Source organism: Lemur catta, chromosome 12 (genome assembly GCF_020740605.2).
Source record: "Lemur catta isolate mLemCat1 chromosome 12, mLemCat1.pri, whole genome shotgun sequence".
Taxonomy (NCBI): Eukaryota; Metazoa; Chordata; class Mammalia; order Primates; family Lemuridae; genus Lemur; species Lemur catta.
The window spans coordinates 27,114,022-27,134,045 of record NC_059139.1 but is presented as its reverse complement, the minus strand read 5'-3'; the positions used below and the strand labels follow the sequence as shown (position 1 = coordinate 27,134,045).

At 37.2% G+C, this 20,024-nt stretch overlaps 2 protein-coding genes across 3 annotated transcripts; one reads left to right on the top strand and one right to left on the bottom strand.

Moving 5' to 3' along the window:
• Positions 1–3,454: 3,454 nt before the first annotated feature.
• Positions 3,455–16,761, bottom strand: FBXO4 (F-box protein 4). 2 transcript variants are annotated; one of them, XM_045565766.1, is made up of 7 exons: positions 16,491–16,761; positions 12,093–12,328; positions 9,753–9,973; positions 5,922–5,997; positions 5,633–5,808; positions 4,817–4,992; positions 3,455–3,834 (listed from the first exon to the last, which is right to left on the bottom strand). In XM_045565766.1, exons 1-7 carry the CDS (start codon positions 16,677–16,679, stop codon positions 3,745–3,747), a joined length of 1,164 nt encoding a protein of 387 aa, XP_045421722.1. In that variant the 5' UTR covers positions 16,680–16,761; the 3' UTR covers positions 3,455–3,744. The 2 variants fall into 2 exon arrangements, with proteins under 2 accessions (XP_045421722.1, XP_045421721.1); XM_045565765.1 differs by having other exon boundaries at positions 4,817–4,947; positions 16,491–16,747.
• LOC123648051 (60S ribosomal protein L21-like) lies at positions 13,514–14,210 on the top strand. Its single transcript, XM_045565768.1, has one exon. The coding sequence runs from the start codon at positions 13,686–13,688 to the stop codon at positions 14,034–14,036; it is 351 nt and encodes a 116-aa protein (XP_045421724.1). The 5' UTR covers positions 13,514–13,685; the 3' UTR covers positions 14,037–14,210.
• Positions 16,762–20,024: the final 3,263 nt, after the last annotated feature.

Genomic DNA, 20,024 nt, shown 5'->3' with positions numbered 1-20,024 from the left:
ACAGAAAAACCATCAACCCAAACTGAGATGAAGCTGAGAAGTCAAAGAATGACTCAGATAAGTCCCCCATGATGAGTTAGTTGAGTTCATTAGAGATTACGTAGGAGGGCTCTTGTCCCTGGGCAGCACAGGAATTTCTTCCACAGAAGCTTTCTTGCAGGCAAAATATGCATCTGCTCACCCTGTAATATTGCCTTAAATCCCTTTCCAATGAATGAGGCAGAGCTTTTACGTTGTATCATTACTTGTTTACAGTGGATCGAATCACGCATGCGCAGTACCACCATCTTGTGCAGTCACACAACTCATGTTATGTTAAAGATATTACAATTCTCCGCTAGGTAGAGGCTTTAGTATTACAATTAGCTAAAGGGCACTATAGAACACCTAAAGCAGTTCCAAAGCAGTCAGGGCCAGTCTAAGCCAGCTGCTTCAAGGCAAGAAAGTGCTGAGGTACCCAAGAAAGTGCTGGGCACTTTTTCTGGGCCCAGTAGTTATCTTGGTGCCGGCTTAGCCTACTTTGTAACGAGTTTGCTGAGCACTCCAGGCTAGCACAGTGTTACTGTTACATGGTGGGGAACCTGCATTTTTCCCTCAGTTCATTTTTTGCCTATTATTGATAATGCTGCTATGAATATTTATATACAAGTTTTTGTATGCACATATATTTTCATTTCTCTCAGGTATATATCTAGGAGAATTGCTGGGTCATATGGTAACCCTTTGTTTAACATTTTGAGAAACTGCCAAATTGTTTTAAAAAGTGACTACATCATTTACATTCCCAACAGCAAGTATGTGGTTTTCTATTTCTCCACATCCTTGCTAACACTTGTTTTTATCTTTTTCTTATTATAGTCATTCTAGTGGGTATAAAGTGGTATCTCATTGTGCTTTTGATTTGCTTTCTTTGATGGCTACTGATGTTGAATCTTTCCATATGCTTATTGGCTGTTTGTGTATCTTCTTTGGAGAGATATCTATTCAGATCTTTTGCCCATTTCTAATTGGATTATTTGTGTTTTTATTATCAAGTTTAATAGTTCTTTATATATTTAGATATAATTCTCTTATATTTAGATATAATTCTCTTACTTTATATATTTAGATATAATTCTCTTATCATTTATATCATTTGCAAAATTTTTCTCCTATTCTGTTGTCGTGACAGTATTTTAAAACCAGATTCTATTGGGTTTGGATTCTCCAAAAACAGTTTTCCCTAAGTTTGTTCCATAAAAACAAAATTAAATATAGTCTGTGAAAAGGTGATTTCATGGTAGAATAAGTATGGAAATGCCTCACACTAAATCATCTTTTTTGAATCACATTTTGTATCAGCACATTAAAGATTCTGAGAAATCCTGCAGTAACCTGCTTAACTTGTTTAACCCATTTAGAATTAATTAATGTTGTGTTGATTTAGTTTTCAAGGTAATCACTATACTTTAGAACTGCGGTCCCCAACCCCCGGGGCCACAGACAGGTACCAGTCTGTGGCCTGTTAGGGACCGGTTGCAGAACTCTGCCACCCTGCCCCCCTCATCTATGGAAAAATTGTCTTCTATGAAACTGGTTCCTGGTGCTAAAAAGGTTGTGGACCACTGCTTAGAACACACTTTAGAAAATGCTACTAAAAATCCAGTCTGGTCAAAATTGTAAAAGTTAAGTTGAAATAGCTATTTTTCAGGTCATAAATTCTGTCTTCCTGTATGTAGCAATAGTACCACCTTCTGGAAATCTAAGGATAGCACTGCCATAGTTTTCAGAATTTAAGAATAGTCTTCTGATAGTTATGGCATCATTTGGCAAATGAACTACGACTTTGTACTTTAATGCTCACTTATATCAAAACAAGACAAAACAAATAAAAAACCCTGACATGCCATCATTGATATATAGTTCCTAGAACAAAATAGGATAGGAACTAGATAACTATTAATATTAACAAATGTATTGATATGAGCATGTTTTTCTATTAAAAATACTTCAGAGAACAAAGTTCTAAGATTTAAAGTTTACATGTACAAACTATTATGCATATTGCCTGACATAGGTATCATAAAGGCTAGAATTTAGTCCCAGCTCCAACATTTAAAGATTTTGTAAATTTTACAGCATCCTCATAAATAGTAATTTTTTATATCCCTTTTTCCCCATGATAAGCAGAAAAACACCTAAAATGAAAAATCTTGCATACTTATCAAAGACACCAAGGATAAAATATTAACATAATAAATTATATTTCATGCTACAAATAGTCATGGGGTAAAAGAAGTCCTATCCACAGATAATTGAGAGAAAAGACCATTTAAAATGAATTAATACAAAAGAGACTAAAATTTCATAGTATATAGAGGAGGACAGATTTAATTTGGACTCTGGGAAATTAAACTAAAAACTAGAAAAATATCTTGCTTTAGTAAAAACCTAGATTATAAATACTAGAGTGTGATATAAGAAAAGACAAAATATAGGGTACTAGTGTTAATCTAGTGAGTGACTGAGGACTTGATACTAAAATATTTAAATATTTTATTTTCTCTGTGAATCAAAGATAATACCTTAATTATAGCATCGAAATGCTGTTTTAAAAAAAGATAGCTGACATGAAAGCATTGTGCTGTTTCCATGTGGTGCTCAGTAATTAAACCCTGTTCCATCGTAACTTTGGATTAATTATTATTATTAGAAATAATACCTTACCATAGTAAAACCACAAGTATCTAAATAAATATTCTGGCAAATGTGAAAACTGTATGTTCATAGGTTTTCCTCAAAGGCCTCCTAACCCCATAGCTCAATAGGCAAAATTCTGCCTCCTTGATGAAAAGGTCAAAATGCTAATGGCATTCACCTAAATGAGACTAAATATAATTATATATATTAATATATTACAAGCTTTCTGTCCAAAAGGGAAATACATTTAAATATGGAATTTGTATGAACTCCATGTAGGTATTTATGCCTTTTACTATAATCTTAAAATTCCTCACTTTCAATGAGATACTAGGGTGTTTCCTCTACGAAGCGTAAGCAGTTTGGGGAAGGAGGTAACATGATACATGTAAGTCTCTGGAATGTTTTCTCTTTGAGTATGGAATAGAATTTGGTATTAGTACCTCATGAGCTTTCAAAGTTATTTGTAAATACTAAGAACTACCAGGAAGTTATTTTTCACTGAAATAGTATTAAATATGACATAAGCTTCCTTTTTACTGTTTCAGAATAAGAAAAAGGTTGTATGGCCATAATATAATATTAAATGCATTTCCAGTGAATTTTTCATTCTTTAAGCAGTATATTTATTAAGAAGAGATAAAACTTCCTTTCTGATAAACCAGTTATAAGTCTCTGAAAAGACTGTATGAAAAGCTTAGCAAATCTGCTGTTTCTACTAGGGCAATCTGGACTGAATAGAACGTAAACCACAAAGAATGAGAGAGGTACAAACTTGTTTTTTCCAGAATTTAATATTTTTTAAAAGACAGAAAATATGAAAGTTATCAAAAAATGTTTAAAGGTTCATTTTGGGGCTAAATACTAGGATTGAAACTCTTTTCTTGTAATTGATTTAAGATAAAAATTAAGAATAACATCAAAAACACAGCAGCTACCGCTGTCCAATATAAAGCCCACCTGAGAAGAAGGCAGGACAAAGTAGGCTGACTGAGCAAATAACCACATCATGACGTTAGTAACAACTTTTCAAATGGTTTCAGTTCCCAAGGTCCAAATGGAGGATCATCTTGCACGTTTAGATTCTACTTCTTCAAGAATCCATTCAATGCCATTCAAAAAACCAGTTAGGGTTTCAGCTTCTGTATCCTGGACCTATGAACAGATAACAGAACATTGTCAGTAAAAAACTGAGTCCAAAATCTTTTGATTAGGAGAGACTTTTTTCTAGACACTAAGAAAAGAACAGAACTAAAATAATCCCAATAAACTTGGAATAAGTCATTCAGGTTTTGTCTTCTAGAGCATTTAGATAAAAATATGATCTTCTCTCATGTTTTACAGCAATTACCAATATGAGGCTTATCATTTACCTTGGAACTCAGCTTTGGAAATAGGAGGAACTACCATTTCTGTGACTTTCTTGTATATATTAGAGGGAAAAAAAATTCCTCCAAAGGATCCATCCACTTTGAAAACTAAAACCCAGCTAGTTAGCTGATAAATGTGACATTCTGTCACAAAACTGTGTTAAAGACTGCCACTCCTAACCATAAAGCTGAGACTCCCACCATTCAGGAGGGTAAACTTTTACCAGTAGCTTTCATAAGGCATCTCTGAAGCTCCAGGGAAGAGATAGAGGGAGGAGCAAAAAACAAACAAACAAAAAAAAACCAATACTCTAACTTTTACTGCAAAAGCATTTCCAACTTTAATTTTTCTTTATCTGTTTTACTGAGCAGCTTTCATTTGAAGAAAGGATTCCATGATTAAAATATATTCTAGAAAGCAATAACATATGATGGAACATATGTTTTTGATGATCCTTAATGCATAATACATTGATGCTGAAAACACCATGACAATGGCATTTGAAAAAGAAAAATCCCCAATTATTATCTCACCGTTTCTATGAGAGGAGAGGAAAGTAGGGAACAATTGATCAGCTGAAATTTATTAATATTACCACCAATCAGATAGCTCGGATTAACCTGTTAGTAATAATAAATTAAGCTATTAAAACTGACTTTAAAATGCCATTTCATTAAAGAGGATGAATAGGAAAAAATAAAATCAAATAGAAAATAAAGTGAAGAATAAAATAAGATTTGTGTCACCAGAGAAAAAAGGACCTTACCATCCATGGGTGATTTAGAAGATTCAGACGCAGCTCATGAGCCAAGTAAAAACAGGGCATTCTTTTTACATCCGCTTGAGAAATACAAGATAAAACCAACATTGGTCTTCCCGAAGATCCAAAAGCTGGATCTGTCATTGCCATAATATGAGAAAATTCATCTTTCCAGTCATGTCCTAAGAAGTATAAGTCAAAACCCTTAATTTGCATTACTTATAACACTTTCAAAAATAAATTAAATAAAATTAAAAACTAACAAAGCAAGGGAACAAAAAATTTACCAGGATCCAAATATAACCTACTGCTAGGTTCATTTACTCATCTGTCATAAAATTAAATTAAGTGGCCTTGTGAGGATAGGAATGTAGGTTCAGCCAGAGGGGGTGGGAAATCATAGTACCACTCAAACGTCTCCATAGTGTAAAGGCAAAATTGCTTTGATGTAGATATTTTCCTGAAGATCTACAGTATGTACTGTCAGGCAGCACAAATGAATTAAGACTCTCAACTTTTGTTTTTCTGAAAACCTCTTGATTTTGCCTTTATTTTTAAAAAATATTTTTGCTGGATATAGGACTTTTTCCCTCTTGCAGTATAGATCTCCTTTCATTGCCTTCCAGCCTTCAACAATTCTTATCAATGTGTCAGTTCATTTTGATTTTTTTTTGTCTTATAATTTTCAGATTTAATACTAGCTGTTTTATGTAGAAGAGCAGAAGAGACTGAGGTAAAAAGATTTATTCCCAGAAACAGGCATGTACACTACACTACTACACTACAGTAGGGTTTTAAAAAAGAAGATAAGAGAATGCTTACTTTTATGAGCTTCAGCATTTGCAACGTAGATGAACCCATCTACAACTTCGCACACCTTCTGAATTTGTGGAATCACACTGTACCGGTTTCCTTGTTGATCATCCCCTTCATTCTGTAGACTGAACATCTTGTTAACTGTACTTGTATGTTCTTCCCTTGCTCTATCTCTTTCCTTTCTAGAAAAAAAAAAAGTAAATATATAACATAAAAAGATACTAAATAGACTCCAACCCCCTAAAAGTTTCCAGTCCTGATGTTTCAGGTAGGCCACCAAGTAGGTAGCCCTTACCTGGTGGTTGAATATAATATCAGGATGTTGAATTTATGTTGGTTGCTCAACTGAAAATTGACTCCTGATCCAATACCTAAAAAAAAAATATATAGTTATCAAAGCAAGTCATTAATAAAGGCACCAAAAGATCAGACTGAAAAAAATTATTCAGTGAAAGCAAAAAGAGCAAAGAAAAAATTCTACAATAACATATATAGCTTTGGAATAAAATGAAATGTTTGTGTTAAAGAAAAGATGTATGCAATTTTCATTCACATGACAATAAAAACATGGAAAGAGAACAAAGAACTGCTAGGCTTTTTAACAGTCCTTTTAATATCATCACCACTGTCAACAGTAACTTTGTCAGTAGCAGCTGCATCATAGTAGCTACTACTATTTATCCTCAAGACTAAGACTCATTTTCATATTTTTATATTTCTCATTTGTCTTACAATCCATGTATACATTCAATGAAGTGCCTTTTTCCCTCCTCCGAAAAGCTGTTTTTAAATTGATGAGGAGTCACCAATAGCATCTAAGAAAATTAAGGAACTAACTACAGATATTGAAATTTGGAATTAGACAGACTTGGATTAGAATCCTGAATTTGTCACTTATGGCCACTTATTTGTACGCTGCAGTTTGACATAAAAAAATATTAATCGAATAACATGTTCTTCTTGGCTTCTTATGAAGATTAAATGAGATCACATATATAAAACTCCTAGTAGAGTGACTGGTAACTAACAGATGCTAAATAATAGCTTCTTACTACTTTATATCAGAATCATTTGACACTGTTGTTTGTTCTTTCTCAACCTCTTCCCTCCTTTGACTGTGTCAACATTCAGTGGCTGATTCTCCTCTTGCTTCCTGGAAAGATCCTTCTGGACTTCCATGGCTCTACTTCTTCTTGCTATATACACATCCTGTTAAATCTGGTCACTTCTCTGAATCCCCACTCCCTTTAGTCCAAATTATCAGCATTGCTCACCTGGACTTCTGCAATCACTTCTTTTTTTTTTCTTTGTTGGAGACAGGGTCTTGCTCTGTCTCCTAGGCTGGAGTACAGTGGCCCAATCATAGCTCGAAGTTACCTCAAATTCCCGGGTTGAAGTGATCCATCTGCCTCAGCCTCTCACCTGTAGCTGAAACTACAGGTGCACACCACCACATTAATTTTTTTAAAATTTTTGTAGAGATGGTGTCTCACTATGTTGCACAGGGCAGTCTCAAACTTCTGGGCTCAAGTGATCCTCCCACTTTGGCCCCTCAAAGTGCTGAGATTACAGGTGTAGGCCACCACACTTAGCCTGCATTACTTCTAACCAGTCTCCTATATCCTCTTGCCTCATACTATCCTTTCTTCAAGAGATTGCTTAATAATGCATGTCTGATTATGTCTCTTCTCTACAAAGCCACTGCTCTTCAAGATAAAGAAACCAAACCTTAATATATCGGACCCCCACCTAATTAGAGACAACTCTAGCATTTCATACTTTTAATTCCTGCATTATATAAAATCTATTTGTTTAAATAAGCTATGCCATACCATCTCATGTCACCATTCTAGGCAACACATGTACAGAGTGTTGGGACTCTTGGGTGCTAGGACTATAACCATCCCAGACCAGGTGATTCTAGTCCTTTAGCCACAAGATCTGGTACATTCTCCACAAAGAGGTCATAGCAACAAATCTACCATGTTTCTGATCGTTGTTTTTATCAGTTAACTCCCAGACGTTACCCTCTCAACACATCTAACCTCAGTCCAATATGGTCTCCATGCTCTTCTGCACTTCCTTGCCAATGACGTAAGCCCATGTCCTCTCATCTTGCAGAGTTTGAGGCATAAGTTAGCATTTTTAAACAATCACTTCAACTCTTCTGTAGAAAATGGAATTGCCTTTTCATAATCTGCAAATTTCCCCATAAACTCAACTTGTTGAAGTATTCTTTCCACCTAATGGCCTTACCTGAAACTGACCTCTGCCCCTTGGTGCTGCTTCTCTTGCAGAGAACTCTCACATAGCAAAGTTGCTTATTTTTCGCATCTTGGGGGTGGGGGAGTGGGGGGTGGGGTTGATGTTCTCTACTCCCAATACCATGTCTAAACTATTTCTCACCAACCCTCTTAAAAAAACTCCACCTATTTGAGAAACACACCAGTCAGCTATAGTGCCATCTTTCCTTCCTTGACCTTGCCATTTATAAATTTCTGTCTGATAATCCCTTCCCCCAAACATTAACTAAAGATTTCAGCACCTGACTCACAATCTTCCTCTCCATCCTCAAAAGCTTTCAAGTCCATGTGGATTCCATATGACTCCCAAATCTCGATTTCTAGCACAGATTTTGCCCTTAAGATCAGGATGCGTAAAGTAATCCATAAAATCATTAATTCATTCACCAAGTATCTAGAGTGTGCCTACTATGTGCCTGGCACCACAGATACAATTAAAAATAAAGCTGGCCAAGATTCCCACCTTCATGGAGTTTCCATTCCAGTGGATTGCTTTTAGTAGGCATCTCTACTTGGATCTCCCATAGTTATCAAAGTCAGTACATTCCAAATAGTAGTTATCATTCTCCCTACACAGATCTCACCTTTACCCACACTCCCCAAAATTTCTCTTACTCCTCCAATGATTCCTTATTCTACTGAATCCTCTAGCATACAACATGAAACCCAAGTAAGAAACCTGAAGCCATCCTTATTACAGCTAATTTATATTCATTCTGTCAATTTTATATCCTTAACACTCATTCTCTTCTCTTCATTGTCACTAGCAATGGAGGGTTAGTGACAGATCTTCTTCATATTTTTATCATAATATTATAAGTGGCTTCTTACTGGGTATCCATGTCTTTAGCCCCTTCTAATCAAGTCTTCATTCAGGAGCCAGAGGAATCTTTCTAAAATGCAACCCTAATCACCTCAATCTTCTACTTAAATTCAAATGCTTAAGCATGGCATATGTTTCTTTTCAAATAGCTCCACTCTTTTTAGACACACAGAGCCATTTCAAATGTGTCCTGCACATCCAGAGTTCTGTGCTTTTAGAAATGTAGTTCTCACTGCTTAGAATACTTTTTTTCTGTCTTTTGTTGATGGCCTATGACCACCCACCCTAATGATGGACATGAGGCATCATCCTCAATAGGGAATCTTCTTTAACCCTTGCCTTTCTACCCAGGAGATAATTACATCATATTCTAATCATCTGTATACCTGTCTATGTTCTCATTTAGACCAAATATTTACAGGGCAGAAAGAAATTTTTCACATTGTTTGTTCTAAATATCTGCATTACCAACATCTAATAGGTGCTCTCAATAAGTAAAGCATAAGCTAAGTTATAGTTTTATATATGTTTATTATATATACTGCCTTGCCAAATAATTATACATTGTTGGGTTTTCTTTTCATAAAAAGAGGGGAAGGAGCTCTTTTTTAGAAATTCCAATATTTATCAAAATACTTTGCACTTAGATGCTGAATGTTTTTTGCTGATAACTTTCTTTTAAAATATAGTAAATGTGATATCCACTGTACAAATACAATATCCTGACAACACATAGTTTACTTTCACATAATCTTAAGCTCTGGATTATACAAATTTGAGGAATTAAGTGGAAGTTTACTTCTTATAATAGGTAAATTAATTTTTTTCCAGTCTGTGTGAATGAACTATTACTGCACTGTTATATTTGAGGCTGTCCTCCAAAAGTGCCATATTTTATTACAGCAAAGAATTAATTAAAATAAACTACTTTCTTTTTAACACTAGTATCAAGCTCAAAATGTTTGAATTATTATGTACTGTAGATTAATATGAAAATTACCATCAATCTGTTTCTGAGGTAAACCAGCCATTGGGCAAAGTTCCTCCGAAGACATCAAGCTCAACACCAAAGATGTATTCAGTTCTTCCAAACCTGGTCCAAACATAGCAAATCGTGGTTCATTCTGAATGATCAGTGAGTGTAAAAAAGAGGTGACAGCTCCATACACAGGACGGCTGGATTTCGAGGCTCTTCTTGTATATGGACAGCACATTTTATAGCTGTATAAAATTGTCACAATTAGAAAATTAACACAGAAAACAACCAGTTATTCATTCAACAATATATAATTTATTGACACAATGGATACAACGATTATATAGTCTCGATCCTCCAGAGGACCGTGGAGGACAGACACCACCATAATATGTATAAACAGTGCCATGACAGGGAAAAACACCAGGTACTCTAGCAATAGGAGTGACTCAGAAGCCGAGGAAATCTTCCCCAGGAAGTCGTTACTAACTTTCTAATCTTTCACTTAGATTTTCTTACGGAACACTTGTTTGAATAGTCAAAATTTACTACATAGAGTAATGGTTCTCAATCTGAAGAGGTTCATACTCAAGGTTATGCTCAAGGCACATTTGGCAATATATGAACATTTTTGTTGTCAGAATTAGGGAGGGCAAGAGAAGTGTGTAGAGGCCAGAAATGCTGCTAAACATCCTACAGCGCACAGAGTAGCTCCCCAAACAAAGAATTATCTGGCCCCAAATGTCAATAGTGCCGAGATTGAGAAACTCCGCACTAAAGATAAGCTATGCAGTTAGCTTAATGTCCTAGAAGTTAAAAAAGAATTTACTAAGGCCACAAATATAACCAAATTTCTTAGTAACTCCTATTATTGGCCTCAAATATAATAGTTCATTAAGTGTTAAATGTAGAGAGTTTCGAATGTTCCTCATAGCAACCTAGCAAACTAAGAATCATGTGAAAGAAACAATTCAGTTTCTTTCAATACCTATAAATCTCTGAACTAGCAATTATACATTTTATCAAAAATTAAAACAAAATTATCCACATTAAAATAAAACATTAAGTCCTTTAAATAAATCAAGCTGTTTAAGACAATCACTAATCTAACAAAATCATTTTCATTAGAAGCCTTGTAATTCACAAAGGGACAAAAACTAGCATTGAAGCTAGGTAGACCTGCCTAAGCCTCACCACTGCAACTAGTTATAGAAGACACTTATAGTCTGAATTTCAGTTTCTTCATCACTATTATTTAAGCAATAATAACCGCCTAGGGTTCAAATAATTAGAAACAATTTATATGATCATAAATGGTAGATACTATGATTATTATTATTCCCTGGGGAAACTCTGGTCCCACAGAATCACATTACCGTGATGCAATGGTTGGCTGTGGGGTACTGCAGAGGTAATGCCTAGCAAGTGAGCGGCATTTGTTGAGATTATATATAACAAATCATGTACATTTTGATCAAATAGTCTCACAAGACTTAACATAATGGCATCTGTATTAGAATACAGTAAAGCTCTGAATAACTTAAGTAAAATCTGAAAAAAAAAAAAAAAATCCTGTATGTTGCTACTGAATCTAGCCACAGAGAAACAATTCTTACCTAAAGCGTAAGTATCACATGTGGCCCTCCAGATCCCCAAAGTGTGTGGCCCCTTGACTAAGTCCAAACTTCACAGAACAAATCCCTTTATTTGTTCTGTAAAATTTTGATTCAGTCAAAAGGCTGCACTCAAGGATCCAGAAAGCCACATGTGGCCCCCAAGGCCACAGGTTCCCTAGCCCTCCCTCGATGAACCTCAATTATACAGCAATGACACAAAGTTAAAATCTTGTTGTGTGAAAGACTAAATAAGTAAGACACACATAAAGGGTTCCCTGTGGAATCCAACACGCTGCAGTTGCTCAATAACATTAATTCCCTCACCTACATGATATTCGAAACTGTCAGTGATCTTGGGTGCTAACAAAAATCTTATTTCCCAGAGCCTTGAGAATGGTTTTCTTCCCTGCCAAAGAACTGCCATTCCTTTTCTGGATGTGGAAAAGTATTTACTATTTAATGACAAGTGTTCTAAAAATAATCAGAATTCTAAGTGTTTTACTTCTTGCCATCTGTACTACCAATAATTATTCAAATACTGGTTAGGCATCACAGGGAAATAACAAAATGTTAAAGCTGAAAGGGTCCTATGAAGGAAGTCATTTAACTCAACCTCCAATTTTGACAAGAGAGCAGTTAGACCCAAAATCTATATGCTCAGTAGCAGAGTCAGAACTAACTTGGATAATGCTTAGTAATACAGTAAAATTTAACATTTTCTTTCAAATTCATAAAACTAGATACTTACACTGCCATGTAGTCAAAAAATGCACCATCAGTGACCTCAGATATGGGTTTCTTTAAGAGTTCTAGATCTGGAAGAGACTTCCAGTCAACAGAAGACCAAGAAGGAAGATCCCGCAACAGAAAATATCTCCACAGAATTGGATCACGTACAGTTTCATTCCAATAATGATTTGTTCTTCCCAACTGACACAGATCATGAGGTGAAAGAAATGACAAAATATATAGCTGTATATCAATCTGAAACAGAAAAAAGCATCAGGTAGGAAAAACGAATGAATAATTTATCTTGGAAAATTGCATTCAGTGATAAATTACATAATCAAAAAAGAATTATTATACGAAACAACTAAAGGTCAATTGAACAGTCAGTATTTTTAATAATTAAATCTATCATTAATAATAATTAAATATATTATTTACCTGCCATCAGGAATCAACTGAACACTTAATTTCTGACACATTGAAGCATTCCTGAAAAACCAACCACTGTCAGGGTATTTCTCAAGCAAAATAACCAGTTTCTTTAATTTCTTCTCATGGGTATTTTGATATATCATTTACTTAAATAAGGTATTTAAGGAAATAATTTATTCTTCAAGATAAAACCTTTATCAAGTAGACATATTTATGATTTTATCATTAGATCAAATCAAAGACAAGTGGGCAAATTTCTTATTTTATCACTATATCAAATCAAAGAGTGTAAATCTGTAATCTGAGTTCCACTATATAATCTATTAAACTGTTTCTGCAAGGGAGAAAATCTTGAAGGCATTCTAAACCTACAGTTTTCAATCTGAAATGGACATCAGAGGAATGTGTTAATAGTCCAAATAAGACACAGAATTGTAATAGTTTTTAAGAATTACTGTTCTCTTCATTTTCCCACCTACCTGAAAAGTTTAACAATAAATGATATGTATAGTTCTTGTGGCTTGTTGTAACTTGAGGCACTTATAACTTAGTCATTTATTTTCAATCAAGTGGCAGTTTTATAACTTCAAATATATGGTAAGATAACAGTCACAGCCACAATGTCCTTGGAGAGTGTTTGTTTTGGTGACCCCTCAAGTTTTGACACACTGATCCTGGGATGAAAGATGTTGGGAACACAGATGGATGCTGGAATGCTTTTCCAAGCTAATCAATGACAACCCAAAATAAGTGAGGCAAAGATGTCAATCAATCAAGGTTTAGTAAGCCAGCTTTAGGGCACGTTCAGGAAAAACACAGGCCACAGATGCATCTGTGATTGTTTTTTTCTCCCAAAGAGTTTTTCAGGTTTAGTATTTATTCATTTCCTTAAAGGGGAGGAGGCATGTGGGAAAAGGGGCAGGTAGATGTAAGACAAATGATTACATTCTTGTGAATCTTTAGTTAGTGTCCAGGAAATCTACATTTTTACATAAGGTGACTGTTTGGCCTTTCGGCCGGAGCCGCCATCTTCCAGTAATTCGCCAAAATGACAAACACAAAGGGAAAGAGGAGAGGTACCCGATACATGTTCTCTAGGCCTTTTAGAAAACATGGAGTTGTTCCTTTGGCCACATACATGTGAATCTACAAGAAAGGTGATATTGTAGACATCAAGGGAATGGGTACTGTTCAAAAAGGCATGCCCCACAAGTGTTACCACGGTAAAACTGGAAGAGTCTACAATGTTACCCAGCATGCTGTTGGAATTGTTGTAAACAAACAAGTTAAGGGCAAAATTCTTGCCAAGAGGATTAATGTGCGTATTGAGCACATTAAGCACTCTAAGAGCCGAGATAGCTTCCTGAAACATGTGAAGGAAAATGATCAGAAAAAGAAGGAAGCCAAAGAGAAAGGTACCTGGGTTCAGCTGAAGCGCCAGCCTGCTCCACCCAGAGAAGCACACTTTGTGAGAACCAATGCAAAGGAGCCCGAGCTGCTGGAACCTATTCCCTATGAATTCATGGCATAATAGGTGTCTCACACTTTGTGAGAAGCAGTGGAGAGGAGCCTGAGGTGCTGGGACTGGATCCGTGCATAGCACACTTTGTAAGAAGCATAAGAAAAGGACCTTGAGCCTTGCTGGAACCTATGCCCTATGAGTTCATGGCATAGGAGACAAACCTAATAAAAGCCGCTAGACTCTGAAAAAAAAAAAAAAAGGTGACTGTTTGAAGAGAAAAAGAAAGTAAAGGGAGAATCGATTATGCAGGTATCTCTGGGTAGGTGGAAGAATGATTAATTTCCTTGTCTCTGGTCTGCACCTGGGAAGATAAACTTACAATCAACATTATCAGTGTGGAATTGAACAGATTTTAGTTTTAGGAGCTAGACTTAGTCTGCAGACCTAAAGTTATGTAAATGGAAAAAAACCCAAACTCTGTAAAATAATTTAAAGAGGTTTATTCTGAGCTGAATATGTGTGACCATGGCCCAGAGAGCCATGCCCAAGAAGCCTTGAGCATATGATCTTGCAGTGGCTGTGTTATAGTTTGGTTTTATACATTTTAGGGAGACAGGAATTATATCTTAAGTCATAATCAATACATGGAAGGTGTACATTGGTTTGGCCTGAAAAGGCAGGACATCTCAAGGGGGTGGGGGGGCAGGGCAGGCTTACAATTATAGAAGGGTTTAAAGACCCTTTGATTTGTATTACAATTGATTAAAGAAATGAAGCTTTGCCTAAAGGCTTGGAATGTTTTAAGTTAAGGAAGTCTGTTAATCAGAGACAATATACCAGACATATACAGAAACTCAACTGATCTATTAAGTAAACTGATGACCTGCAGGTGTGATTTCACCTTTGTCTTACATGGCCTTGGGCCTGTTAATGATTTTGTATCTTACTCTTAACATAGAATAACCCCAAAAGGGACAGGACATAACTAGGCGTGTCTGACTTTCCTTCTCCTCATGGCCGGCAACTCAGCTTTAAGGTTCCTCTGGGATCCCCTTGGCCTAGAGGGAGGGGGTCCATCCAGTCAGCTGGGGGGGGCTAAAGATTTTATTTTAGCTCACAGTTACAATATTCATGTACTAGCTTATGGGAGGCCAGCAAAGAATGTCCTTATGAATCATTTGTGGGGAGAGTCCTTCTTAGATAGCTGAGGTCCTTTAATTATTTTTTTTTGAGACAGGGTCTCACTCTGTTGCCTGGGCTAGAGTACACTGGCATCATCAAAGCTCACTGCAACATCAAAATCCTGGACTTAAGGAATCTTCCTGCCTCAGCCTGCTGAATAGCTGAGACTACAGGTGTGCACCACCGTGCCCAGCTGATTTTTCTACTTTTTGTAGAAACAGGGTCTCAATATGTTACCCAGGCTGGTCTCCAACTCCTGGCCTCAAGCAACCCTCCCGCCTCAGCCTCCCAAAGTGCTAGGATTACAGGTGTGAGCCACTGTGGTGAGCCACTGTGCAGCGCCATCTTTTACCTTTCTGTGGGCATCTGGCTAGTGCATAATGCAGTAACAGCTATTCATTTGGAAACGGGTATTGCAGGACTCAGTCTTCAGGCTTGACTTTTTCTTTTGCATAAGGAGTTAGGGGTGGTCCTGAGATTTTTATTTTTCCTTTCCACCAAAAAGTCAGGAATAATCTCATTTCCTTAACCGAACATTCATGGTGTCCCAGTCCCGTGTGCCTGCTTTAGGGGTGGAACACCTGAGGGTGATCTGGCTGGTCACCAGGGCACCCTGTGAAGGTGCTTCCCCGTGATCCTGCTGGCTGTGGGGCACAAAGGGTCAACGCCAAGGTGTCTCTGGACAATTGTAGCTTCTAAGTGACAATGCTGCATGTGTAAAAAGAAATAAAAATCTCAGGGCCACCCCCAACTCCTTATGCAAATAAGAAAGTGAAGACCTCAGGCACCTGTGAAGAACTGGCCCCACAGATCATTCATTAGTGAAGGAAATTCCTTACTGACCTCCCATAAGCAAGGGCATGCAAACTGTAACAATGTCTAGCACCTAAAACTAAAGCCATTTGATTCCACATTAATAATGAATTGCAAGTTTACCTTTATAGGTAACAAAAATGGAGACACACCGATTCAGACATTCTTCCACCTACCCAGGGACATCTACATAATTGATGCTTGCTTCACTCCCTTTTTCCCTTCCAACATTCCTCTCATTTTATGTAAAACGTCGCCTCCCTGGGCCTAACCTTTGCTTCATCAGCCCACCGTCCCCCGCCTTTTTCCTTCTATGTGCCTTCAACATGCGGAAGATTCCAAACTCCCCTTTAGAAAAGCAGCCCCAGCTCTGTCTGCAGTCCGTCTTTTTCCTGGCGCAGTCCTCAGCTGCGGCTTGGTAAACCTCTGATTGAGCTGTTTGCCTCAGTCACTTGCTCGGGTCGCTGCTCGGAATGGCCGCGCGGCCAGGCCTGGCGCAGGAGGCCCCGGGCCCCGGCGGACGCTCACCGGCAGGCGGGTCAGGGTGCTGGCCGCCGCGTCCGCCTCTCCCCGCGGGGCCGTCTGCGCCGCCCTCTCCTTGCCCACCGACTGCCAGAAGGTCCTCCAGCCGCTGAGGATGGCCGATTCCAGGCGGCTCCAGTCGCTGGGCGGCGGCGGGGAGGAGCTGGTCCGGCTGCCCGGCTCGCTTCTCGCCATGGCCGCCGGCACCGCCCGTGACGCCCGCGGGGACAGGCTGGCTCGTCCCTCTCCCCGGCGGCGCCGCCTCCCGCACAGGTTAGGCCCGCCGAACCGGCCGGGAGACTCGGACGTGGCCCCACCGGGCGTGGTTCCGTCAACAATCACTTCCCGGTCACTGGCGGCCTAACCCTCGGCCACCGTAACGCACCCCGGGCTGTAACCTCGCCGGCTCCGCTGTGCCTGCGCTCGAGACGTTCCCTAAGTCTGCAGCCCGTTTCCGCTTTGCCTGGGCGACTCCTGCGTGTTCAGTAGGTAGCCCTCTTACACTAGCTCGGGCCGAATAGCCAGTCGCTTCCTTCTCAGCACTGCTATACTACGTGTCAGTTTTTTGCTTGTTTTGTGTTTGTGTTTTCAATCACCAATTCACCATTTGTTTCCTTGGGGATTGGCGAAAATCAATATTAGAGAGGCAGTCAAGAGCCCAATCATAAAGGACCTTTGGCCAAAATGAGTCTCGGCCCACTGTGCAAAAATATAAGTACATTAAAAAATTGCACAACTTATGTATCTCATAAAAGAGCAGCAAAAGAAAAAAAAAACCGGCTAGAAGAAGAGAACTCAGATATGGTATTTTTAAAATATCATTAGTGAGTTTTTTATCTCTCAAAACAGATGCCCATACTATTTGCTTTGGTCTTACTTTAAAAGGGCTTTAAGAAACTATGCCAGAAACCACTTTACAAGATAATCTGTTATACAGAACTGGGTATGGTCTCTAGAAAAGATACAAATACTTACTTAGTATTATGTGTCAGTCATTTTCAAATAGGTTGCTACACTTAATCTAATCCAAAGAACACTGCTCCAAAACTAGATCTCTGTTGTTTAGAGGAATATTTTGATTTAATGTTATATTAAATACCATATAACTTAAACTTTCTAGTATTAGTAAAGAGCAAGCATCTGTTATACCATGCAATAAGAAAAATACACTCCAATTAAAATGTAGTGGTTTTAAAGTTCCATTCTTGAGAATGAACAAAATAATAAATAGATCTCCACATAATCCGGTTTAAACTCATTTTCAACCAGTAATTCCTTACAATATCCAGAACATGCAATTATCCATTCTCTTTGTGAAGATATTCAAACATGGAACTTCTGAATTTTGCTATGATCTCTGTCCACCATTGTTTTATTATCTCAATTGTCAAAACATTCTCTCACATCTAACCCAAATCATTTGTTTAAAAATTAATCCCCTCAATGGCAATTATGGCAACAACATAAATAAATAAATAAATAAATGGGAATTGATTAAATTAAATTAAAAATCTTCAGCACAGCTAGGAAAATAATCAACTGAGCAAATAGATAACCTACAGAATGGGAGAAAATATATGCAAACTACACATCCAATAAAAGGCTAATATCCAGAATCTACAAAGAACTCAAACAAATCAGCAAGAAAAAAAACAAACAACCCTATTAAAAAGTGGGCAAAACATGCGAACAGAAGTTTTTCAAAAGAAGATAGACAAATGACCAACAAACATATGAAAAAATGCTCAACATCACTAATCATGAGGGAAATGCGAATCAAAACCACAATGAGATATCTTTACTCCTGTTAGAATGACTTTTATTGAAAAGTCCAAAAACAATAGATGCTAGCATGCATGCAGAGAGAAAGGAATGCTTATACACTGTTGGTAGGACTGCAAATTAGTACAACTCCTATGGAAAATAGTATGGAGATTTCTCAGACTACTAAAAGTAGACCTACTACTGGATCCAGTGATCCCGCTACTGGGTATCTGCCCAAAGAAAAAGAAGTCATTTTATCAAAAAGATACCTGCACTTGAATATTTAACACAATTGCAAAGATGTGGAATCAACCCAAGTGCCCATCAATTCATGAGTGGATTAACAAAATGTGGTATATGTATACTATGGAGTACTACTCAGGCATAAAAAGATGAATTAATACCTTTTGCAGCAATTTGGAAGGAATTGGAGACCATTATCCTAAGCAAAGTATCTCAAGAATGAAAAAACAAACACATACTCTCTAATAAATTGGAACTAACTGATGGGCACACAGTGCACAGAGGGAAGTAAGTCATTAGAAATCAAGCAGAGGGGAGGGTGCTGGAGTGGAGGGGCAAAAACCCACCTAACGGGTACAATGAACACTATTCCAGTGATGGGCACATTTATAGCCCTTACTCAAGCCATATAACAAAAACATTTGTACCCAGTTAATATTTTGAGATTTAATTCATCCAATTTTACCTTTATAGTCTTCAAAATAGAAGACAAGGTCAGCATCTTCATAAAACTATTGAAGTCTTTAAGGATCATGGTAGGTTACAGGAAACATATAACTAAGTTGTATGTATATAAATAAATATATATTTAACATTATATATCAGCACATAACAGAGTGCTTATTGTTCAATAACAGACACTTAATGCTTATTGGTGTGAACTTACATTCAAAAAGTAAGTATCTGAGGATCTAAATGTCAAATAACAGAAATCCAATAAAGCTTGATAGCTGAGGCTCTGAGATCCAAATTTAACTTTCATTAGTTTTCTTGCATGCCATTGCTAGGGGCCAATAACCAATCCAATTGCAGGCTGAGTTCTGTGAGGATACCCAGATAAGAAAAAAATACCATGAATTGATTAACCATTTGGCAATTTTCCTCCCTCTATAGGTTGTGATTTACTTTGAGAGCAAAAAAGAACTAGCACAATAATTTTAAAAAGTCAGTTCAAATATGAAGTACTGAAATGATATCTGTTGAAAAAGTTTATTTTTATTATGGAAAATGTCAGACATATTAATACATAAAATGAAAGTGAATAAGTTCCTATGTACCCAATATCTGAGTCAAGTTACCAACATGTGGTCAATCTTGTTCTGTCACTATCTTCACCTAAGACCACACCTCCAATTCTGGATTCTTTTGAAGCAAATCTGAGACATATCATCTCATTCCTAAATATCTCAGGACCTGTCCCTAAAAAAATATCTTTTAAGAAACATTAACACTAAACCTGCTATACCTGAACAATTTTAATTCTTTAAAATCACCAAATACCCAGTGTTTAACTTCCCCATCTGCTTCAAAAATAATATTTTCACATTTGTTTTTTGCAGTCATTATAATTTTACTTTTTTTTAAATTTCAGAATATTACAGGGGTACAAACATTTTGGTAACATGAATTACTTTTGTACAGTTTGAGTCAAAGTAATAGGTGTATCCATCACCTGGATAGTGTGCATTGTACCCATTAGGTGTGAATTAACCCATCCCCTCTCCCCCCTTCCCACCTGCTTGATTTCTGTTA